General features: G+C 41.5%; 1 protein-coding gene across 5 annotated transcripts in view; it reads right to left on the reverse strand.

Annotated features, from left to right (window-relative positions):
- Window positions 1-26,641, reverse strand: part of LOC138763362 (MICOS complex subunit mic25-like) — a 680,065-nt gene that overhangs the window by 461,827 nt on the left and 191,597 nt on the right. For all 5 annotated transcript variants that reach the window (XM_069937360.1, XM_069937363.1, XM_069937361.1 and 2 more), the window contains exon 5: window positions 4,769-4,852. In XM_069937360.1, the coding sequence (XP_069793461.1) occupies window positions 4,769-4,852 (84 nt within the window). The remainder of the gene's footprint in view (window positions 1-4,768; window positions 4,853-26,641) is intronic.

The raw sequence follows: 26,641 nt of genomic DNA on the forward strand, positions 1-26,641 counted from the left end.
GTTTCAAATCTGAGGAGAGAAAAGCCATATTGAATAATAAGGGGTACAGATGGGCAAGTAGAACTAAGTCCATGGTTAGATGTTGAATGGCAGAGCAGACACAATGGACCAGATGACCTCTTTCTGCTCATATCTCTTACATTCTTCAGTTATGCCATCTTAAACATTGCTATTGTATCTGCTTCTAGCAACTCCCCAAGTATCGAGATTCTTTGTTTAAAAGATGTGAATTGCAAATCTTATTTAAACTTTCCACCTCTCACCTTAAAGCTATGTCCTCTATTATTTGACTTTTCCACCTGGTAAAAAAAACTCCAACTGTCCATATGATCTATTGTATATACTCATGTAATCATAAAATTTTTGGACCAATTTTTTGGGTCAAATTTGGGAAAATCGACCTTCACATATTTTTGACTGTGGTAAATACCATGGTAAATACCTGGATGGCAAGGACCAGGTGGTAAGTCTATGTACTGGGTGTTGGGTGGTCAGAGGCCAGCAGCTAAAGTAAGGGTCCATGGTCAGGGTGCCAGGAGCTCCAGTGGGTGAACGGCCGAGGCGACAATCCGTGGTTAGAGAGTCGTGAGCTCCAGTGGGTGAGTGGCTTGGGTGAGGATCCATACTCCTGGTGTCGAGAGCTCTGGTGGGCATGCGGCTAGAGTGAGGAGCTGCAGTTGGGCGTCAAGAGCTCGGATGGCAAGCGGCCGGGGCAAGGATCGCTGTCAGGTCATTGGGAGCTCTGATGAACAGGCGCTTGGGGCATTAGGAGCTCCGTGGACATGCGGTCAGGGCGTTGGGAGATCAGATGCGCAGGTGGTCGGGTTAAAAAAGGTGGAGTCGACTTTTACTTATTATACAAAAAGGTGCAACTTCTGGGCCAAAAAGGGGGGAGGGGTCAACTATTACACAATATCAACAATTACAAGTATATACGCTATGTCCCTCATAATTTTATGTACTTCAAAGCCCTCAGCCTCCAATGCTCCACAGAAAACAACCTTTTTGTCCAACCTCTCCTCATAGTTAATACACTCCAATCCAGGCAACATCCTTATGAATCTCCTTTGCACCCTTTCCAAAGCCTCCCATATCCTTCCTTGATACTGTGATTCCTCTCCTATTTATTCCTTATATCACTCTGGGGCAATTTTTTGTTTAGATAAACTGTGAAGTGTCTTGGACCATTTTAAGAACGCCATATATAAATGCAAGTTATTTTATAATTAATTGACCTGGTTAGATGTTTATTTATTAACCTGAGGAGCATGATGCAATTTTTGAGGCAAAAGTAATTCAATAATTTTCAAATATTTATTACAGGTAGCCAATGGGTCAAGATTAAAAACTGTAGGTTATTTGGTAAAATGCAGTTTTTTTAAAAATTTTATTCCACTGGTAATTTTACCAATTTGCTATCATTAGACAATGCAAATGAAAGTAGATTAAAGAGTAATGAGGAAAGTATTTGAAGAGGAATTAGAAAATATGTTGTTTTATTTTGTAATTTAGAGGTACAGCACAGTAACAGGCCCATCTGATTCATGAGCCTGCACTGCCCATATACACCCATGTGACCAATTAACTTACTGATCCTGTACGTCTTTGGAATGTGGTAGGAAACCGAAGGACCCAGAAGAAACCCACATATTCACAGGGAGAATATACAAACTCCTTACAGACAGCAGTGAATTCAAACCAAGGTTGCTTGCACAAAAATAGCTAATACACTCCAATCCAGGCAACCGTGCCACGCACTTCATTAATTTAATGAACGGATCTCTCAAAAAAAGGGTGCTCTCATTCGATCAAATAGTCTTTTCCTGCTTCCAAAATGTATGTCTCAATTACTAATATTAGAGTGAAGTAACTTGGAGAAAATCTCTGCTATTTGGCATTTTACTTCACACTTGCTTGCATGACAATTTTCTTTTGCATCTAAAAATCCTTGTAACTGCAATGACAACATAATTAACTGCTTTCTGTGAAATTACTTGTGGCCAGCTTTTCCAAATGCAAGTTCTTCATCTTTGGCATTTCCTCAAGATAGAAAATGTCTCACTGCTGGTCAGACTTGTGTCTGGACAGCATGACAGCAGTTATTAATGCAGGTACAGATTGGTGCAATACAAATTCCTGCATCAACTGTACCTCACACTACAAAAATTACATAAATCTAAATCAGAAATTTTGGAAATGTGCTTTAGGTGTGGTGTGGAGATTGGGAACTTTATCCATTCAACCTGGCTGTGTACAAAGGTGAGATCCTTCTGGGAGGGCCTGCAAGGACATTCTGAAAAAAATTCCAAAAGTGGATTTTCCACAGGATCCGGAATTGTACCTTCTGGGAAGCATTGTGGATGTGAGTTTTAAACTGTCCAGATACCAAATTCAGTTTATGAAGGTCGCCTTGTTTGTAGCCAGGAAGTATAGAGCAGTCACGTGGAAATTCAACTTCCAACTAAATATTACACGATGGAATATAGAAATGCAGAGTTGTATTCCCTTAGAGAAAATCATGTACGATTTAAGGAGGAACTATGGCACATTTGTTAGGGTGTGGCAACCTTATTTGCCGCACATTGGTATGCAGATATAATTATACCCCTTCTAAATAAAAGAAATGCAACAATCTATGCCAGTAGGGAAATGTTTGAGATCAATGAAGTGTGTCGTGGTGCAGATAACATGCTCTTGTATTTTGTTCCTTATCTTTTTTATTTTAGGTTTCTTTGGGTTTTTCTTAAGTTCTCTTAAGGGTTTGAGTCTTTACCAATATAAGTGTTCAATTTACATAATATTTTCTTTGATATATTAGGGTACCGGAGGGAGAGGAGAGGGTTAGGGAAAAAATAGACTGTCAGGTCAGATACAGCAATGAGCTCTCTGAACCCTTCTCCATTAACATTGGCGTGAAGCAAAGCTGCGTTCTCGCACCAACCCTCTTTTCAATCTTCTTCAGCATGATGCTGAAACAAGCCATGAAAGACCTCAACAATGAAGATGCTGTTTACATCCGGTACCACACGGATGGCAGTCTCTTCAATCTGAGGCGCCTGCAAGCTCACACCAAGACACAAGAGCAACTTGTCCATGAACTACTCTTTGCAGACAATGCCGCTTTAGTTGCCCATTCAGAGCCAGCTCTTCAGCGCTTGACGTCCTGTTTTGCGGAAACTGCCAAAATGTTTGGCCTGGAAGTCAGCCTGAAGAAAACTGAGGTCCTCCATCAGCCAGCTCCCCACCATGGCTACCAGTCCCCCCAAATCTCTATCGGGCACACAAAACTCAAAACGGTCAACCCGTTTACCTATCTCGGCTGCACCATTTCATCGGATGCAAGGATCGACAATGAGATAGACAACAGACTCGCCAAGGCAAATAGGACCTTTGGAAGACTACACAAAAGAGTCTGGAAAAACAACCAACTGAAAAACCTCACAAAGATTAGCGTATACAGAGCCATTGACATACCCACACTCCTGTTCTGCTCCGAATCATGGATCCTCTACCGGCATCACCTACGGCTCCTAGAACGCTTCCACCAGCATTGTCTCCGCTCCATCCTCAACATTCATTGGAGCGACTTCATCCCTAACATCGAAGTACTCGAGATAGCAGAGGCCGACAGCATCGAATCCACGCTGCTGAAGATCCAACTGCGCTGGGTAGGTCACATCTCCAGAATGGAGGACCATCACCTTCCCAAGATCGTCTTATATGGCGAGCTCTCTACTGGCCACCGTGACAGAGGTGCATCAAAGAAGAGGTACAAGGACTGCCTAAAGAAATCTCTTGGTGCCTGCCACATTGACCACCGCCAGTGGGCTGATATCGCCTCAAACCGTGCATCTTGGCGCCTCACAGTTCAGCGGGCAGCAACCTCCTTTGAAGAAGACCGCAGAGCCCACCTCACTGACAAAAAACAAAGGAGGAAAAACCCAACACCCAACCCCAACCCACCAATTTTCCCCTGCAACCGCTGCAACCGTGTCTGCCTGTCCCGCATCGGACTTGTCAGCCACAAACGAGCCTGCACCTGACGTGGACATTATCCTTCCATAAATCTTCGTCCGCTAAGCCAAGCCAAAGAAAGAAAATTGTTGAAAGAGATTGTGTTGTTTGTTTGGATTTGTACGAGTCTTTGAAAATCAAAAATAAAATATTCAAAAGAAAAGATAGAGGATGTCTTGTTTTCCACTCTTCTTATAGACCCAGAAATAATTAATGAAGCCTATGCATGATCTGCAGTCTCTGTCACAGATGGAGAAATTATGTGTGACAGGCGGTGGAATGTTTGAACTGCTGTGTGCTCCTTCTCCAGCAGGCATGGCTTTCGCTCGCTGCCTTTGGAGTGATTCAACATCTTCACGAACACTTCTCCTTCATTTCAAATTAATTAAGAACATTCACATATACCTATAGCATAAAAGGACTGATCTGCATGTTTATTTTAAACCCTTGAAGGAAAATGGGAAAATAAATGCTCATATCTGATGTCTCTGATGGAGACTGGCCCTCTGCATATTGTAATGTTATTAAAATAAAAACTCCTAAACAGGAGACTATTACAAGGATCCTTATTGATTTCCTGTTCAATAACATTCTACACAGTCCTCCTGCAAGGAATCAATGACAATCTTGCTGCATTACACACCCTTTTGATAATATCCTAATTGACTGTATTTATTTTATCAGAACCAACCAATTGCTGTCAGCAACTCAATGCTGGAACTCAGTACCCATAAATTAATATTTTCATCCTTACCTTCTGCTCAATAAGATCCAATTGCTCTTTATAAAAAGATTGAAGTTCTTGAAGCTCAGTTTCCTTCTTTTCCAGTTGACTAGCCTGGAAAATAAAGTAGGATACAACAAATAAATAAAAATACATTTTGTGTAGCCTCCTCAGTTCCAAGTTCTGTCAAGGAAAGTTTTTAAAAATGCATAATTCTGCTTTTTTATCCTCTTGCTTAATCCCTCCCGTTCTATTTTGCATTCAGTGTAGACACTTTTGGAATATCACTCACATTCCATTCTTTCACCTAGACGTCCATTCCTTGTGCACAGGTGTAGAGGGGTACAGAATTGCTACTCAAAAGCAAAGGCTATAAGCAATGAGCAGGGACCAATTTCACCAAAGATCAATCCATTTTCCAGCCTAACTCACTGGCTTGTAACCCCAGCTTGACTTTCACCTGTTCCCTGGTCCAGGAACTGAGACAAATGCTCCAAGAAATGAGACAAACTAACATATAGATTAGAATTCAAACCCTTTTGGAGTAGATACGAAACAATGCCTTTGCCTTTATTGGGGAATTAAATGACATGAATGCTGAGATATTGAGCACAAGTAGACACTTTGATTGTCAGAGATATAATGCTGTCAAATTATGACTACCAAGCATAACCAATTCCTTTACAGCTCGCCAGTGGTCTACTTTATATTGAACTCCCAGGTCAGGCTTTTCCCTCCCTCTTCATGCAGCAGGTTCGAGCAGGGACAGCCATATTACTTTCACAACAGGAAGCTCAACAGGGAAGATGTTTCACACCTTGAATTTCCCTGGTCAAAACAGCTGATTACCACATTGTGTTCACAAACTAATTTATTACTTAAATACAGGGATTATTTGTTTTGTCAATTTTTGAACTCTGAGATAAAACTTGTGTTTGGGAGAAACTATTATAATTTATTACACTCCAAAATGTGTTTTTATTTAATTATATTGTTCTGGGTCAATTAAAGTCAAAAGAATTATTGTAATTGTAAATTCCAAACCAAAAAACAGACAAGCCTTGAAGAACATGACAAGATTTGTAATTGTCAAATTAGGTTCCATCTTAACAACCAGGTAGGTGCCTGAAAAACCATAAACTTGCAATAAAAAGACTACAGTGCTCACCAGCTCCAAAGGGAAAGTGCCATTAGCTAATGCTGTATGATTCCTTTTATTAGAACTGTCACTTTGAGTAAATTCTACAAATCAAATTTTGGATAACTGAAGTTACCTCGCAAAGTTGTAACAGCAGTTTAATTAATACTTGTATTCGTTAAGGGAGCTGTCTCCATGCTTTTGATTGATATGGATATAGACAACACTTTCCTTATTCTAATATATCCTAATTTCGAAGTATCATCTTCCAAGGCATGAGTTACGATATTCCAAATTTAGATCTCTTTAATCCAATAAATCCAACTCTGTAACTGTTACTTATGTAGTTTTAATTTGTTGATAAAACGGATAAACATTTTGTTTAGCTTCGTATTAAGTCTTCCATAACAATGAATAACAAACCAATTACTATATAATGAAGATAGGAAACATATATAGATACTCAAATTTTAAAGAGATGCAAAATTCAAAGAAAGATTTCTCGTGCTCACGCTTCCTTTACATCGTGTAGAATGAAAGCGATTAGCCTGGGAGGATATTATGACATATTACATCATAGTCCCTATGGTAACACTGCAAACAATGGTTCTATTAAAGAGATAGGCACAAAATTAACTAGAGTTAAAAACACAAGGTTTTAATCTTTACAATGGACCAGAAATGCTCCAAGAAAAATTGATCCCATCCATTTTGACAATGTTGCCTGCTCTCTGTTATGACTAAGTTTCTCCAACAAAATGAGAGCTTCAGGTAGGAATACTAATACTCCTCAGGTTAAAAAAATAAAATTGCTATCATATCTGATGAAGGGCCCATGCCCGAAACGTTAGTTGCCCTTTATTTCCTGTGGATGCTGTGTGATCTGATGAGGTTCCCCAGTGTGTTTGCGTATTCCACTTGGCCCCAGTTTCTGCATATTCTTATTGAACTGATTAAAAAATCACTATTTACTGAAATGTTGGAGAGCACACACACTATAATTTGTTGCCTGAATAATCCAAAACCCTGAATGACAAGATTATCAATCACACTTTCAATAAGAGAGACTGCAGATGCCAGAATCTGAACATAAAAACAATCTGCTGGAGAAACTCAGTGGGTCAAGCAGCATCTGTGGAGTAGAAAGGAAATGTCAACATTGTGGGTTAAAACCTTGAATCTAGATTCTGCTATTCAATTATGTCTGTAAGGCAGCCAAAAATTGCCAGGTTTCATTTCATGGTGGGAGAATAAAGATAAAAGTTTACATCAATTTTTCAAGTACTCATTACCATCATTGTGTATAAGAATAAAGAGGTGTTGATGACACTCTATGGGGCACTGGTGAGACCTCATCTGGAGTTCTGTGTGCAGTTTTGGGCCCCATATCTTAGAAAGGATATAGCAAGGTTAGAGAGGGAACAGAGGAGGTTTACCAGAAGATTCCAGGAATGAGAAGGATAACATACGAGGAATGCTTAGCAGCTCTTGGACTCTATTCATTAGAATATAGAAGAATGAGAGGGGATCTCATTGAAACATTTTGAACACTGAATGGATTGGAAAGAGTGCATGTTAATAAGATGTTTCCCCTGTTGGGTGATTCCAGGACAAGAGGACCCAGACTTAGAATTAAAAAGTACCAATTTACAACAGAGATGAGGAGAAATTTCTTTTGCCAGAGGGTAGTGGATATGTGGAATTCATTGCCACATGCAACTGTGGAGGCCAGATCTTTGGGGAAATTGAAAGAGGAAATTGATAGGTATCTAATTAGTCAGGGTATCAAGGGATATGGGGACAAGGCTGGAACTTGGAACTAGATGTGAGAACAGTTTAGCTCAGGGATGTTTCACGAAGCAGACTTGATGGGCCAAATAGCCTGCTTCTGTTCCTTTTTCTTGTGATCTTGAAATGACACTCCATTGTTCAACCTCAATTGATAAATTTTCTGACAATTCTGCTATTGTTGAGTGAAAAATGGGTAACAATGAGTCAGAACAAAGGATGAAAATCGAGAGTCTGGCATGTGGTACCAGAACAAGAATCTTGCTCTCAATGTCAGCAAGACAAAGTAGCTCATTGTGAATTTTAGGATGGGGAGGCAAAGGGACCACACCTAAATGTGTGATGGGTCAAAGATGGAGAGAGTCAGTGCCTTCAAGTCCTTGGGCATCCACATATCTGAAGACCTCTCCTGGTGCCAAAACATGAAGGCAACATTGTAGAAGACACACAAATACCTCTAAGAAATCTGAGAAGATTTGGCATGTCATTGAATACTTCTGCAGTTGCACAATAGAAATATAATGTCTGGTTGCATCACAGGCTTGTTTGAAAACTCAAGTGTAAAAGGATGTGGAAAGTGACAAACTTAGCCAGGTCCATCAAAGGCATCTCATGTTCAAGGACATAGGTCATCCTCATCACCAACATCTCTGTGGAGACTGTTGCTCAGGCTTTTGTTGATCATTGGGTTCCTTCTTTTGGTGTCCCAGATACTATTACCACGGATCAAGGGGCTCAGTTTGAGTCAACGTTGTTTCGAGCTTTCATGGATCTTTTAGGCACCATCTTCATTCGTACTATGGCCTACCATCCATAAGCCAATGGCCTCGTGGAGCATTTCCACCGACAGTTGAAAGCTGCATTGATGACAGTGAATGATGTGTCTCTTTGAAACGAACATTTTCACATGGTTCTCCTTTGTATGTACATGGCTGTAAAAGAGCACCTTGGGTGTTTGGCTACAGAATTGGTGTATGACACCCCACTAATTCTACCTGATGAATTTATTGAGCCATGCATTGAGACTCCGCTGTATGAACCGTTGAGCTATGTCCACTGTCTTTGGGAGATGATGTGGGTGTTAAGACCAGCTCCTACCCGATGTTCAATAACCGCGGTTTATGTATTGAATGATTCGCAACACTGCACATGTGTTCATGCATCATGAAGCAGATCACTAGCTGCTCCAGCCAGTAGACAACGGCACCTATAAGGTTATGGATTGTCACCCTAAATATTTTATGATCCTGCAGAATGGGAATGCTAACTGTTTTCATTGATTGTTTAAAGCCAGTATATATTGATGCTCCATTTGCTTTGGTACTGCCTGCGCCAGAGAGACAAATGAATCCCTGTGTGTCGGATCCTCTGACACCTGCCTGGCAATACTGGACTATATCAGGCCAGGCTGTCTGCCCACCAGACCGTTTTGAAGTTCAGATCCAGTCAGTCATCTCCTCACATGACTCGGAGGCTAGGTGTGGGTTGGGGGGGCGTGGCTGTCACGGGCGTGTACTTACCTGGTTCTGGTTCCGCGAATTATTAATTCAGAATGATGCATATGGGAAATAATCCGCATATGGAAGCTGGCTGCCATTGGTAATACGCACACATAGGTCAGAGCAAGGAGTTACAATCATGTTCGTGTGGGAGTGCCAATAGGTAGGCAAAGGGACGGTGCAAGGGGCATGCCTGAGTGTAGAAGGGGAGACCATTGGGGGTCATTGAGAAAAGTTGGAGAGCAGAATAAAAGGAAGGTAGACACCAATTTTAGTACTGTTAAAATTCATGAGTGTTTTCCTTATTGTGGATATAATATTTAAATTACAGTCTCTACAACAACTATGTGAGACACTGCCTCTGCAAGCCAGCCAACATCATAAAAGATCCCCATCGTCCTGGTCACATTCTCTTCTTGCTGCAATCTTCAGAAGTCCAGCACCTTCAAGGATTAAGGCTTATTTCTAACAGCTATTAGTCTCTTGTGCATCCCCGTCCAACCCTAACCCTAGCCTTAAGCTACTCCAGGACCTCCAAAAGATCTACCTGAAATATGAGAAATCACTTTGTTTTTTGCACGAACTGAAACTGTGAAGATATATCTTTTATATTTCTTATCTCTTTTCTTCTTAGCATATTGAGGTAATTGAACATACAATTGAGATTGATGTTTCTTTAGTATCTGTATGGCTGTCACAAGTAAGAATTTCAGTGCATATGTATAATGTACATTTCAGTTCAACTCACTATCTTATTGTGGATTGTCCAAAGACTGAGACTAGCTATTAACCATGCCTCTGCATCATCAAACATGGCACTTAAAAGACAACCGTTGATGTTTTATCATTTAGAACCTGTGACATGTTTGCGGAGGTATAGTATGACATCAAAAAACCCTGGCAAATTTCTATAGATGTGTGGTGGAAAGTGTGCTAATTGGCTGCATCATGGTCTGGTATGGAAACACCAATACCCCTGAGCGTAAACCCTGGAAAAGGTAGTGGACACAGCCAGTACATCACAGGCAAAACCCTCCCCACCACTGAGAACATCTTCAGGGAACACTTCCATCGGAGAGCAGCAGCAATCATTAAAGAAGCACACCACCTAGCACATGCTCTGTTCTCACTGCTACCATCAAGAAAAAGGTATAGGTGCCACAAGATTCATACCACCAGGATCAGGAACAGCTGCTCCCCCTCCACCATCAGACTCCTCAACAACAAACTCAATCAGAGACTCATTTAAGGACTCTTACTTGTGTACTTTATTGATTTTCTTTTCGTTCTCTCGATATTGCAGTCAGTTTGTTTACATTCATTATCTATTTACAGTTCTTTGCTTACATTTTACGCTGTGTACAGTTTATTTTTCACACTATCAATTAGTGGTAATTCTGCCGTGCCCGGAGGAAAAAGGAATCTCAGGATTGTATGTGATGTCATGTACGTACTCTGACAATAAATCTGAAATCTGAATCTGACTGTTGCATGCAATATAATCCAATTATCTTCATTTCTGTGAAGATGTGTGCAAAACCACAGGCAGCTGACAGGTAACCTGACAGAGCCTGTTAAAGGAGCCGACAGTAGTTTTATTTAAAATCCTGCCACCGCATGATCTGCATCTGAGATGGTGGTGCCTATATCGCAGCAGCCACGAGGGGTTGCACACTCCAGTATGGCATAGGGCACCAGTAAACAGGGAGACCACCCCCTTTCTGAGAAGAAGAAGTGAAGGGTACAACACACAGGATGGTGACCACGGCAGACTAGTGAGGGGCTTTGAGGCTGCAAGACCAATGCATGCAGTAGGCTGCTGACAACTCAAGGTGAGGAACCCACTGAGGGTGAGGGCTGCTGGAGACTGTTGTTGGGGGACTCATGCCAGGCTGCGGAGTGGCTCAAAACTGGCTGAAGGTTACCAGGTATCAGAACCGGGATGTGAGGGTGTGCCGAAGGTGTTGAAGTGTTCCTGATAATTTCAGAGATTCCGATCTGGAGCTTGGGTTGCCAATGGTTTGGACTGGGCTCTGTGTGGCTGCAGAGGCTGCAGGAGTGCTGGAGGAAAATCCACAGACCCTCAGTGACTCTGGGGGTGCTCTCTTTTGCTTCTCTTTCTCTGAGTGCAAGAGGCGCTTCAGGAAATTTCTGCCGATGGCTAATCTGTGAGCTTTATAGCTGGAAAAAGCAATTCTGTGTAATATGTCACTGTTTTATTACATGACAATAAATTGAATCTTGAACATGTGATTGTAACTCCTCCAACTGTTTGCTTGGTGAAGCAATTTTGTATGTAAATATTTACAGTAATTCCAAACACCAGGAGGCTGAGCAAATATGTGTAACCTGCTCCAATGTTAAAGCCCTCCAGGAATTGTGCATTCAAACCAGACATGGACTTTTGTGACTCAGCTGCGACAAAATACAGGGAAATGATCAATTTTAAAATTCACCTCAGGATCAGTTGAGCGTACAAAGGAGAACTTGTGGCCTTGAAGGTGTACATTACTTTACATGTTGTAGAATAATGGTTTGTATGTTTCTCCCTCCATGCTACATCTTCCACTGCCTAGGAATGTGCCCATCACATCTTGGACTCACTCTCTTCTCCTTCCTCCCATTGGGAAGAGTGTGAAAACATACACAAAGAAGATTAAAGATATTTCTTCCCCACAAGTATTAAGATTCTTCAGTGAACCCCATGATAGCACTTGCTTGGTGTTATTGATTGTTCTTTTCATTGCAATCCTATTATTTGTAATCGTGTTATTTGCACAGCTGTATGAATGTTAGAGATAACCTGTTAGTCTGCTCACAGAAGAACTCTTCTCACTCTATGAGGTATTTTGTCATGAATAGACTTAAAATACTGCTCAATTTATTTAAAACACTGCATTCATTGTTTGCACAACCACACATCTCCTGGTATTTTATTTTGATATTTTACAGATACTCCTGTACATCGAAGTAGTATAGAAAAGTACATTGGTGGGCTGAAGAGCCTGGTTCTCTGAAACAGAGAGACAATAAGCAAGGCAATAGATAGGTTAAAAAAAAACGAGTTAAAACTGATGGAAGAATTTTGAGAATTACATTAGGAAATTGCTCTTTTTTTTTCAAAAATGACTCCTTATTGATATTACATCCCCTACCCCACTGATACGAAATACTTCAGACATGAAATTATGAGAGGCATTGATAGGTTAGGGAGAATTATTTTCCCAGGATAAGAATGCGATGGGAAGGGAGAAGTTATAGAATGTTACACAAGGTGAGAAGGGACACGTTTAAAGGACATGCAGGGCAAGAATTATTTCACCCAGAGAGATGGTTGGGCTGCTAGGGGTAGTGGCGGAAGCAGATATGACAGTAGTACTTCAAGAATGTTTCTGATGATACCCATGAATATTCAGAAACGAGGGATATGGATCATGTGCAGGCAGAGAGACTTAGCTCTTTATGTTATTGTATTCAGTGCAGACATCATAGGCTGAAGGGCCTGCTCATGTGCTGTACTCCTCGATGTTCTATGTATGTTCAATGGATTTAAAATAATACGCAGCTCGGGAGTTTGGGGGTTCTTTCTGAGATATTAATGTTGGGAGGTAGGATTACTAACCGTACCCATGATATACTTTCCATTGGCTGCTTTTCTCATGTCTTTTTCGTGACAACGACAGATTTACTAACCTTTCAAATGTTATTGACGATTTAGGATTGCATGCAAAATCCATAATTAATTATTTACTTGTCCAACAAAAAGTGTACATAGGCAGCATGAAATTAATTTGCATCCATTCTGGGTGCAGATGATACACTGAACAGCTGCAAATCAAAACTAAGAAGGAACTCAGCTCAAAACGAAGAATAGTAAAAGGCTTTAAAAGAAAAGGAGAGATTAGCTTAAGTCATAAAGTTCTGGGTCGGAGATCTAATGCTGAATTTAATTTGCTAATGTGATGCTTCATTAGGTCTACGGAGTTTTGAACACCTGTCCAAGGCTTCAGCTTGGGGCTGGAGCACGAATGAGCTATTCTTGTTCAATTAATTTTTTTTTTTCTGATTGAAATTGCAAAGAGGTGACTAATACATTAAAAACTTCAAAATAAATCATAAATTTTCAAGGTGATCGCTTATTGAAGTTTGAAAGGTAAGTATGGCAAAACAATTCAAATTTTAACTGATCTGAATTACACCCCAAAACAAAAAATATAAAAGTGATTGTTTCTTTGAAAAGGCAAATGCTGAAGCTGGACCAGACCTTAAGTGTGTAAGAGGAGTTTAAATCTTCAACTCCCACTGCAGCTAACAAAACAAAATAACAATTCCAACAACTAACCTTAGCAGATGTGATTTTATGCTAATTCCTAATCCTGAAAATGACTTTGGAAGATGAATATGGGCAAACAGAGCAGTTCCTCACTGTATTACGATCAATTCATTTAGCTTAAAATATTCTGCAGCAAGTCTCCAAGGGCTGAAGAGATTCATGCTCTCTGGAATTCCACATCTTTTCACCAGTTTACCCAAAACCTCATTTTATTCTGGCTTATTCCCCTGAGCAAAGTCGCAATCAAATAACTGACATTTAAACAGCAGCTCAACCCAGTACTTAAAAGAGTTCTTGCCTCATGCTAGCTGCCTTTCATTTCCATTTCTCACACCATGTTTAAACCTTCGTTTTTTCCTGAATTTTATCATTTATTTAAACCTCCAAATTGACAATTTCCTTCGAGTTTATGAAGTAGATTGGATTTGAAATCATGTGATAAACAGGAATACATAAAAGCAATTAAACATCTCACAATAATTGAAGCTTTCCTTCTCAGATAATCAAGTACTGCAAATAATATTGTTTTTCCCCTTCTTTTTCCTCTGTCGTCCCATGATCAAATATGAACTATGTCTGATGGACAGAAAAACAGACACTAAAATCCTCCTGTCAGAATCTCTGATTGAAGTTTATATTCATAATCTTTTTTCATCATATGAACCAAGACATATTAATTACTTTAAAAAAGCATGAAAATACAATTTATGGGTAAAGCTGTGGAACTAAACTCAAGACTAACAATGATTTGCACAAGTATGTGACTCTGTTAAGCCTTTAGTTCATTGTTTTGCACATACCAATTTTGATTTTAAAATTCAGATTTATTGTCAGATTACATATATGATATCACATACAACACTGAGATTCCTTTTTCCTGAGGGCATGGAAGAATTACCACTAATTGGTAGAGCAAAAAATGAACTGCATACAGCATAAACATGTAAACAAATAAAATAACTGTAAACAGATAATGAATGTAAACAAACTGACTGTACAATGCAGTTCACATTCAAAGCTATTAGCATCCCCAAGTTGCCTACATTAGCATCCTGGAAGTCACATTGACCAGAAACTCATCAGCCCAGCCACATTAACAGGGTCTACGAGAACATGTCAGAGATTCACCTACAGGCTTAAAGACAGTTTCTTCCCAACAGCCATCAGGATCCTGAATGAACTAATTGATCTTTTTCTCAGTGTAATTTTATACTCTGTAATTGTATTCTTTTCTTTCTACTTTCTATGTCCGGCTCAGGCTTATATCAGAGTTGACCTGTTAAAATGATCACAGAACTCTTCTCTCTGTATAAGGTATGATGTGACAAGCTTAAACTAAAACTTAAACCTCCTGCAAGCCCAAAGCCTTTCCCACCATTTATTAACAGGATATGTCAGAATGTGATGGAATACACTACATTTCCCAAATGAGTACAACTTCAACGACTCTCAAAAATCCTGGGACATCCAGAAAAAAGAAATCTCCTTGAATGACTCTGCAATGACCCTCCTGTCTCCTACCTTCTTCTATCTCTTATGTTTTTTTTACACAGAGCCACTGCATTCCAGGAAATTATTGCCATTTTCCTGGAACGTATGCTATGTAAAAAGGTCAGAACAGGAATGAGGATGCCATTCCCATTCCCAATATTTTACCTCCTAAATCCCCAGTAAATTTCCCAGAATGCCTGCAGTCTAAAGTGAACTGCAAGCATTCCATGAACAATGGGTTAATGAATAGCACATATCGATGATGCTCGTTGCAAGTCCCACCTCTTTACTTACCGCACTTCCGGTATGCTGTCTAAACATGTGTAAGGAAATGGAAATTTCTAGTTTTGGTTGTTCGTGTGCGAAATACCATTGCTGAGATGTCAGACATTCTTCAGACTGGTAAAATCACATGAATTCTATCTAAAAAGGATATCTCTTTCTTTCTTCCCTTTTCCCCCTTTCACAGATCCAAAATCAATTCTCACCTTTCCTCTTAATCATATCCAATTAACACCTTTTGTCTGGACTCCTCCACCTCCTTTATTTCCCCAGCCTTTAATTAAGATACCATTTTTTCATTCAGGATTCAAGCCTGAAACATCAGTAATAAATCTTTACCTCCTATGAAAGCTGTAAGATGGGCTGAGTTCCTGCAGCATTTCACAAATGACCATCCTCAATAATGATTCCCTCAATACTGACGGCGACTATGTGCTCCGCAACAAAAACCACAGTGGGGATCAGTTTGCCCATCTCCAACACCACTCACAGCCCCATGGTCAATATCAGTACAGGGACATGGTCAGCATATCCATGGAAATACTTCCAAGTTATACAACATCCAGACAATTTAAAAATATTTTAATATGGCATGGTAGTAGACCCTTCTGGCACATGAAACCACTGCCACCCAATTCCACCCAATTAACCTACCAACTCTGTACATTTTAGAGGATGGGAGGAAGTGTGGTGCGTTGTCAGTCAGAAGCAAAAACACAAAATCAAAAACTATACAACAGGCTTCATTTGATGTAAAACTCCACAGAGCCAGCTGTGAGACTGTGCTGCTCTAAGCTCTGAGAGTGACTTCAAAAGGGCCGGCTCAGGCTTATATCAGTGGTTCTCAACCTTTTTCTTTCCACTCACATACCACTTTAAGCAATCCTTATGCCATCAGTGCTCTGTGATTCGTAAGGGATTGCTTAAGGTGGCATGTGAGTGGGAAGGGAAGGTTGAGAACTACTGGGTTTTATTCTGTTCACAATGCATTTTGACTGATTAGATAAGGAAAGTCATGGAGGGAGGGGACAGAGTACAGGCTGGGGTAAAGGTCTTTGTCTATGTAACTGCAGAAAAAATACTAGTTTTTTTTGTTTAATCCATGAATGGTGGACCTCTGGAAAATGCTGCTAGCAAAAACCATTGGGCATCAATTCACTGCGTTAGTTTGAAAATCTGACAGTCAGATCCATTCCTGACTGAAGATAGAACAACAGATTAGAGGTCATACTAGGAAGTGTAATCTCTTGGACAGCTTTGAATGTCAGATTTTGCTCAGGAGACTGCAAATGATGAAAAGTGGGACAAAAAAAAAAGCTTTCTGGAGCAAATCAGTGAGTGGGTCAAGCAGCAAGCAGGATCAGTGCAAGAAATATTGTGGACATTTCTGGTTGGATCCTTTCAACAGGATCATAATGGGTTGTGACCTAAAATGTTGACCCTCTGTACCTAAACTGGGGTTGATTCTTTTAACATGCAGCCTTTATCTATCTTGGATGATTAAGTGGCTCTGCTGTAGGTGGGTGTGAAGTACCATACATGCGTTATGGTCAAAATTTTTGGATCAATTTTTGGGTCAAATTTTGGCAGGGGGTCAACTTTTACACAGGTCATACTTTTGAGGGGCATCCATAAGTATCCATAAGAACTGTTGTAATAGTCGAGTTTTAGACACCTATTTTTCTGGTTGAAATTTGAGAGGAGGGATATTACTTTTAACCATGGTAGGTATCTGTGTCGTTCAAGGCGTCAGAAGCTCGGAAGGCCAGGACTATGGGGTAATTCGACGTTCAATGTGTTGGGAGCCTGGATGGACAGGCAGCTGAGACAAGGATCCACATTCGGAGGGTTGGGAGCTCCGGGTGGGCAAGTAGCCGGGGTGACAATCCGTGGTCAGTCCATCGGCAGCAGCCAGGGCAAAGCTCCATGATTGAGTCATCGGGAGCTCCAGTGGGAGGGCAGTTGAGATAAGGGCTCGCGGTCAGGGCATCAGGAGCTCTGGTGGATGGGTGGTTGGGGCATTGGGAGTTTAGATGGGGCAGCTGAGCAGAGGATCCGCGGTCAGGTCGTTGGATGCTCGGATGGGCGGCAGTTGGAGCCAAAAATGGGGGGGTGGGGGTCAACTTTTACACGGATCATCTGGAAAACATGATTTTTGTGCCAAAAAAAAGGGGGGAATTGACTATTACATGAGTATATAGAGTAAGTCATAGCTGTACAGGGAGTACATTAGGGGCCTGGTATTAAGTTTGACTGTGGAAGATATCATCAAGCCTTACTAATTGCAATCTGCAGGACAGGATGTCGTAGATCCAGTTGCAGAAGGGGCTGCTGAGGCCCATGTTCAGGGATGGGTTTATTGAGCACAATACTTCCAAAGGCAGAGCTGTAGCCAATGAATAGTTGTCTAACAATGGTTTTCTATACAAAGTCACAAGGCTAAAAAACAACCTTAAATAAGATTGGCAAATTTGACCTTTTCATGATGGAAAGCTGGTATCTATTGTACCACTGTCAAAATATATAAGATAATTAATAGACTGGAATTAATTAATCAGAAAATTAATTCCAAATTAAACTGTGAAAGTAGGGCAAGATTATACAGATTCAAACTAATAATAAGCTTCAGACCCAATCATAGATAGCTCTTAATGTAAAGAGTGATTAACATTGGAATGGACATTTAGCTACATTAATGGAGGCATCAGCTAACGTAAGACTGCATAGAATACGAGTTAAATGATCTTGCAAATGTATCTTGTGATTTTGTGGTCAACATACAAGCTGAAACCTCACAGGTACAGTCTGTATCATTTCAGGATATAACAGGGAGTTCCATAATTTGGATATACAAGAGAATGTAGACGCTGAAATCTGGAGCAAAAAAGAAACTGCTGGCTGATCAAACAACATCAGTGGGGGAAAAGGAATGGTTTATGTTCCCACTGTCTCCCAACTCCATCCCAACCTCGTGCCCCTCCCCACCTAGCTCTGTTTGTCTGTCGGCCTGCAGCCTTCCTCAGTCCACCTATTAACTATTGGCTTTCCCCCTCCCCTCTTCACTTTCAGTCCTGATGTGGGTTCTCGACCCAAATCTTCAACAATTCCTCTCCCCACCACGTCCTGATTATATTTGACCCACTGAGTTCCTCCAGCAGTTTGTTTTGTTTCAAAACATGCATACAGGTTAGAAATGACTTTACAGTATTTACAGAAATTCAACTTCATGAAAATTCTCATCTACTTTTGAAAGCATTTTCAATCTAATAATACTGTACTATCAAAATACTGTGTCCAGTCATTAACAAATGGATTCAGTATACTTTCAATTAGTTTAATTATGTGTAGTATTATTCAAAGCAGTGAAAGAATTATATCAAGTGAACACAGAGTACTACAATATGGGTTGCTAAAGAAAACGGATATTCTAGCAGCTCTTCCTTTTACACTTTCCAAGATTAGTAGGCATACCTCCAACTCATTACTTAACCATATATTACAGATTTAGTTTCAATTTCATAAGTTCTTTGACTTGAAACTTTTTATTTTATTTAGTACCATTTCTCTTAATTTTTTTTCAAACATCAAGCCTCTTTTTGGAAAGGTAAAGGAATTGTCTCTTTTCCAGATTTGTTTATAGATGGTAGATTAATGCCTTTTGAAAAACTACACAATAAACATAATTTACCTAAGTCATGCTTTTTAGATACTTCCAAATTAGAATTTTTATGCATACTTTACTGTCTAATTTTCCAACACGTGCCAACCAGATTTGATTGTCCTGTTTTTCATTTGAACCCTTCTCATAAGGGTTTAATAGGTAACATTTATAAGTTATTGATGGCAATCAAATTCTGATGACAAAATTAAAAGGACCTGGGAAGAGGAACTTCAGTTACATCTTCTAGAGGAATCATGGGAGAATATTTTTGGATTAATTAATACCTCTTCAATATGTGCTCATCATTCTTTGATTCAGTTTAAAGTAGTACATCGGGCTCATATGTTGAAAGATAAATTGGCCCGCATTTTTTCTATTTGTGATAGATGTAAATCAGATGTGGCTTCTCTATCTCGCATGTTTTGGTCATGCCCTATGTTGGAGAGGTATTGGATAGATATTTTTAAGACTTTGTCAGCTATACTGGATATTAATTTGCAACCTAACCATTAACTCTTATTTTTGGAATTATAGTTCCAGAAGTGGGACGAGTTCCCACTTCCATACATCTGGTTGTAGCCTTTTCTACATTGTTGTCTAGAAGAGCTATTTTATTTAAATGGGAAGATTCTAATCCACCTACTTTGTGTAGTAAACCACTGTTGTGTCATGATTGGCTGTTGCCGGCTGGACACGCCTCCTAAGAATGATCCTACACATAGACCCTTACATGTTTCACTTTTTTGCTTTGATCAGCTCACAAGGTTGTAGATGGTTCCTGTCTTTGGTTAATAAAAGCCTGATAGTTTCACAATATCAGCTTTTTGTGATTATTAATGGCATATTAATCTTCTTATCTAAAATTTTCCAAAAAAAAGCATGGAACAGTAGTTGAAACCTGAGAAGCTCAACATTGACCCCCAGTCGTCAGACATCCCAAACACGTTTAAACTATGGCTACGATGCTTTGAAAATTTCTTGGCAGTGGCCGCAGATGCCATCACCATGGATGCTAACTGACTGAGTCTACTTCTCTGCATGTCGGACCCCAAGTGTTCCATTGATCAGCGAAGTGAGCTCGTACCAAGCAGCTATGGAGACCCTGAGTTTATTCAGTGACAGCTCTGCCCTTTATAGTCAGCTCGGCCACATCACCACCCGAGCGTGGCTTGAGTAGGCCGGCTACTCATTGGTTACCTCAGATGCCCAGGTCCTCTGCAATCCACTGGCAGTGATTGGCCAGTTTCACCGCTCTGCCGGCTGCTATGGAAATGGGTGTTTCAGCCCGGTGGATGCTTTGCCGGTCATTGCGTTTGATGGCCATTTCCTGTGTCAGCCCAAGGTGGAGACTGACACATGACACCCCCCCCCCCACACTAGAAATGGTGATCGGAGTGCGCCGAGGGGTCAGGTGAGTGATAGGCTGGTCAAAGCCCAAGTTTCAACCGGTCAAGTGCGAAAGTCTCTTCCCTGCTGCCAATGTCCTAAACACAGGTAGAGCCGTTGTGTCTGAGGACATGGTACAACCCCACGTGAGGCTGCTGTAGAGGTGGCCGGTGAGCCCCGCGCCAAACAAACATGTATTTACAGTCAGTAAAGTTCTTTGGGACATAAGTGCAGGGTTGGCCTTGGGGTCTAGGTTTAGCAGGGGCCAGGGAACCTAGGTGCTCGTGTAGTTGGGACAATGTGGTCGTCGGGGGCTCCCCTAAATCCTCAGGGGCCATCACATATTTGCCCGTTATAACTATGGGTGCACCATAGACTAATTTGGCAGAGGATGCCTTGAGGTTCTCCTTGGGTGCGGTGCGAATACCTAACAGGACCCAAGGGAATTCGTCGGTCCAGTTAGGTCCAGTAAGGCATGGCATTGAGGCTGCCTTAAGGTGACTGTGGAACTTCTCCACCAATCGGTTGGCCTGTGGGTGATATGTTGTGCTGTGGTGGCTTTGGAATTGGGCCCTCCTGTCCGAAAGTGTTCGGGCACCCCGAAACATGCTACCCAAGTGTTGAGTGAAGCCCGTGCGCATGCTTCTGTGGAAGCCTCTGATAGTGGTACTACCTCTGGCCATCTGGTCGACCATTGTGAAATGGTGCACCTCTGGATACAAGTAGGGGCCCCACAATGTCAATGTGCATGTGGCTGAAGCAGTGATATGCTGGTTTGAATGTCTGTGGTGAAGCTTTGATATGAGTCTGGAATTTGGATGACTGGCACTGAGTACAAGTCTTGGCTTACAGGATGACCTCTTTGTGGAGGCCATGCCAGACATATCTGTTTGCCACCATTTTGACTGTAGTCCTGATGGTGGGGTGAGCCAAGTTGTGGACTGAGTCAAAAACCGCCTCTTCTATGCAGCCGGAATGACAGGGCGAGGTTTACTCGTTGAGGTGTCACAGAGCAGTGTGCGATTGCCGGGGGTGATCTGGATGTCCTCCAGTTGTAAACTGGTGAGCGCTGTCCGGTATGCCGGAATGTCAGCTACGGCTGCATAGTCGATGTCAAGGGTAGGGTCAAGCACCGCGAAGATAGCTGGTTAGGATAGGGCGTTGGCTAGCATGTTGGATTGGCCAGTTATGTGTTCCATGTCCACTGTAAATTCAGAAATGTAGGACAGGTGCTGCTGTTGCCTGGCTGACCACGGATCTGACACCTTACAGAAGGCAAAGGTAAGGGTTCTGTGGTCTGTGTAAATTTTGAACTTCCTGCCCTCCAGGAAGTAACGAAAGTGTTGAATTGCCAGGTATAAGGCTCTATCAAAGGCACTGTACTTGAGCTCCAGTGGCCCGAGGTGTTTACTGAAAAAGGCCAGCGGTTGCCATTGTCCATTCACCAGTTGCTCATGTATACCCCCGATCGCTGTGGTGGAGGCGTCTGTCGTGAGGGCGGTCAGGACGTCTGTCCGCAGGTGCACGAGGAGGGTGGCATTGGCTAGGGCACTTTTGGTGGACTGGAAGGCCTCAGTCACCTCCTGGGTCTATTGTATGTTTTTACTGGGTCCTGCCATGAGGAGAAAGAATGGGTTCATGATGCAGGCCGCTGCAGGTATGAAGAGGCGATAAAAGTTGCCCATACCTGAAAACTCTTGTACTCCCTTCAACGTTGATGGCATGGGAAAAGAGCGGATAGCATCCACCTTAGTGGGTAATGGTCTGGCTCTTTGTTGGTCAATACGATGGCCCAGTAAATCAATGTCTCTAGGCCAAACTGGCACTTGGCAGGGTTGATGGTTAGGCCGAAATAACTCAGCCTGGAAAATAATTGTATTAAGTGGGCGGCATGCTTGATACAGGTGTGGCTAGCGATTAAAATGTTGTTGAGATCACTACTGTAGCAAGGTCGCCATGGTTACAGCTAGGATATACACTCGGTTATAGTCCTAAGGCTGTAGCTCGAATCCACAGGAGAAGAAAGACACACACAACAGTAGAGGGTATTCGACACCGAGTTTATTCAGTGTCAGCTTTGCCTTTTATAGTCAGCTCGGCTATGCCACCACCAGGCCATGGCTTGAGCGGGCCGGCTGCTGATTGGTTACCTTGGATGCCCAGGCCCTGATTGGGCCCCCTGCGATCCACCAGCAGTGATTGGTCAGTTTCGCCACTCTGCCAGCAGCCTATGGAAATGGGTGTTTCAGCCCGCACAATGCTTTGCCAGTCATCGCGTTTGTCAGCCTTCTCCTGCATCGGCATGAGGAGAGGGCCGTGGGCTACTACAGGGTTTTATATAATTTAAAAAAATTTTTTTTAAAGATTTCAGTTTGAGGAGATGAGAGACACTTTCATTATTTGTGGTGTAATGCAATATGTTATATGATGTCATATAGTGATTTTTTTCCCCTTCTTGATTATGTACTATTCTCTTCATGTATTATCTACCTATAATATGATTAATAAAAAGAAAGAAAGTAAACAGATGTTCTGACTTGCGGGAAAATTGGCTTACGTACAATTTTCATGAATGGAACTCTGAAAGAACCTGGGACAACCTGTCATAGTTCCACAGCTTGACACAACTAATTTGGCCAGTAGGCCCCAGAAATCTGAGCAGTAAAATCCAAACCTCTGTTTTTTATTCTATATTCAAGACTCACTCACTTACCTTCTTTGAATTTCATCCGGATGTAAATTTAGAATGAGATATTCATAGTATTGTAGAGAAATAAATGAAAACAACTAAATATATCACCATCCTTAGCACTGGACATGCCAAAAGTAAGGAGCAATGGGAAATGTTTGCATTGTGATGCTGCCATAAAACAAGAATTTTGTGACATGTCAATAAACTCTGATTCTGATCTAAAGTCAACACAAGGTTCCAAAATCTAGTGATGGGCTCAGCAGCTGAAGGACTCACTCAGCCTGCAGGCTGTCATTGACCTGCGGTTAAAGGACCCACTCAGCCTGCAGGCTGCTGAAGATTGGCTTTTGGGAACCAGGTATCGGATCCAGGATTTTAAAGAGTGCTGAGTAAGCTGAAGGCTTCCAGATCACATTGGAGGTTTGGATCTGGAGCTTGGGTTGTCACTGGATTGAACAGGAGGTTGCAGAGACCACGATAGTGCTGGAAGCAAATCACGGACACGCAATGTTTCTGAAGGGAATTATCTTTTCTTCTGTATCTCCTATTATTAGGGGTGCCAGGCAATGGTCATGGTGACTCTTTGCCTTATGACAGACATAAGTTAAAGCATATCATTTATATTACATTTTATATATTATTGCATTACAACGAAAGGCAAAGAGAAACCTTGAACAAAACTTCTAAAGTTTGCATAGAACCTCTGTATGAATATGTAAGAGTGTATTGCAATACATGTAGAAGTACAATGTCCAGATGCACCAAAATTCTTTCCTACTGCAGCTTCACTGATGCATCATAACAACATAGTATGAATTACCACAATATGACATGACACAAAAAAAGAAATAATAAATATAAATGAAAAGTCAAATAAATATTCACAGTTGGTGCTGAAAGATATGCAAGCTAAATTTAGACCTCAGAGACACAAGAGATTTCAGATGCTGGAAGGTGAAGGAAAGAACTACTGGATGCAGTCTCGACCTGAAACACCATCTCTTTTGCCTCCACAGATGTTGCTCGCCCACTGAGTCCTTCCAGTAATTTTTTTTTGCTCCATTTTCCACTTTTCTAGGTTAAGAAAAAGTAACCTACTTGTACATGGGAACTTTATACAGCAACATGTGGATATGTGGATGTGCAATTACGTGAGGAAAAATAGCCAGCGAGCTTCTCAATTAGATCACGTCTGAACATTTTCTTAAAGACTTGTTCATCCATTTCCTCATCCAATAACAGATTGATCTGAGCCTCGATTAAGCAGCCACTGCCTCTGGTGTAGTGAATTCCAAAGATGCACAACCCTTTGAGAGAATAAATGTTTCCCTTATGCCATTTCTTGATATGAGACTTCTTTTTCCTCAGCTTCATTCTGTGTGGTTCTTGACTTTGCAGCCACAGGAAAGAGCCACACACCCTCCACTCTGTCAGATTCTTCTACTTATCAATTAAATAACCTCTCACTCTTCAAAATTCCAATGAATATAGACCAGCTTTTCTCCTGCTATCAGGGCTGGAGGGGTTCAGTTGTAAGTGAGAATGGGCAGATTGGGTAAAGAGAAACATAAAACACTGCAGATGCTGGAATGTTGAGCACAAAACATCCAGCCGTTTATTGGATAGGCTGAGACTATTTTCTCTTGAATGAAGTACCACACCAAAGTCTGCAGACAGTGTGATTGAAGTAAAAGCACAATACTGGAGAAACTCAGCAGCAGGTCAATATTTTTTTAGATGGAGGGTATGTGAGCTATCACAGATGTATGTTGGGAGAGAATGGACCAGAGGAGAAAAAAATGGAGTTGTGGTAAGATAATACGCATTCAGTGGGGTAGGAACATGAGGAAACAATGTGTCTACTTGGATAATACCTTCATACCTCGTTCATACTTTGAAGAAGGGCTCAAGCTTGAAACGTTGGTTATGTACCTTTATCTTTGCTACAGCATTGTGTTTTTACTTCTCAAGTGCAGATAATTCTACCACTGTACCATATCAGATACAATATGACTGATTAAAGATAAAAGAAACTATTGAAATTCTGCAGCTCTTATAAACCTGCATTGTTTTAGATACATAAGTTTATCTTCATTTGCACGCCAGTCATGTTGCCATTCATTTCACATAAAGCTTTACAGCTTCATGCTTCATTGGGTGAACTTCTACTGATTATGAAGCAGCTAGCGCTAAAATTTTGCACTAATATCATATTCAATCAGTGAGGCATGAAATGAGAGCTGTTCGGAAATAAATAATTCCGAATCAAATATACATTAGTCATGTACATTATTCTTCTGAAACTTAAATACAATTTGGGGTACAGTAAATGAAGTGCAAATCCCCCTAGAATAATGAACCTTAAGAGATGGCAACCCCAGTTTATAAATCACAAAACATCTTCCATGAAAAACACTGGAAATGTGTAGCTGAAAAGAAATCTGAATATCCACTTACACAATGTTACTTGCGCTGAAAGTGAAGATAAAACTTAATTCACACAATGCAATAGTTTAGCTGGTAAGTTTGTTCCACTCTTTTAAATAAAAACTAACACAACTCAATTTGAACTCCAGGGAAATCAGTTGATTGCAGACAGGGAGAGAAGAGGGGAACCACTGTGATTGTGTGATAGTATGGTTGACCATGGGGAAATGTGGAAATCAAAGAGAAGTAATTAGTTGGAGTTAGTGTTATTTGGTGTCTGCCCATACATCAAGATTCATGATTCAAGATTCATAAAAACAGTGCAATATTACACGGAATTTGTTTTGCCTGCTGTAAGGCAGACAGATTCATCGGCAGTAATTGCTTGAAGCGCCTCTAAAGACATTTTCAGGTGGAATCGCCTGGAGAATGTGGCTCTGGAGCAGGCTGCGGGTGTCTGCGAAGAGATGCTCAGGTGGCAGCGCTGAAGGAGGTGTTCTGCCACCTGAAAGGTCTAAAGCGGGAAGAGGGGCTGCAGAGCAAAAACCAGCTCCTGAGTCTGGGCAGGGGCAGCCTTTTGACAGTTTTAAGCGTCTGGAATGCTGCATAAATTTTTACTTGATGTTGTTTGAAAGAAAGCTTTTGCACTCCCATTTTTAAATTTATTGATAATGTTTAAAATTTGCTAGCCTTTAAACTTGCAGAGATTCCCTCCTATCCATGATCACTATTGTTGCAAGTCTGAACTGCATTAGTAGAGTAACCTTATATGATACATTAACGTTCCTACAATCCATGCTCCCATTTCAAGTATGCTCCTTCACAGTGCCTAACGCCAGCGTGTGCAACGATATTAGTCCTGGGAGTTACAGCCACGGACTGCTCTGTTTGGTTCACCACTGCTTTCATGTCTCCCCACTGCCTGACAGCTCACCTCTCCGCTGCCTGACAGCCCCTCCTCACTGCCTGAGCCCATTGGCAAGGGACTGTAGGGCTGGGGCGGCCGGCGGGGGACTGCGTGGCTGGGGTGGCCGGCAGGGGACTACTGAGCTGGGGCGCCCCCGCGTTCCCTGCCGTCTGCCCCAGCCCCGCAGTCCCCCACCGGCCACCCCTGCCTAGTCCCACGCTGGGGGACTGTCAGGCAACAGGGCGGGTAGGTGTCCGCAGCGGGGAGGGTAGGTTTTGGCAGTGGGGAGGGTAGGTGTC

This window comes from Narcine bancroftii, chromosome 5, assembly GCF_036971445.1.
Source record: "Narcine bancroftii isolate sNarBan1 chromosome 5, sNarBan1.hap1, whole genome shotgun sequence".
Taxonomy (NCBI): domain Eukaryota; kingdom Metazoa; phylum Chordata; class Chondrichthyes; order Torpediniformes; family Narcinidae; genus Narcine; species Narcine bancroftii.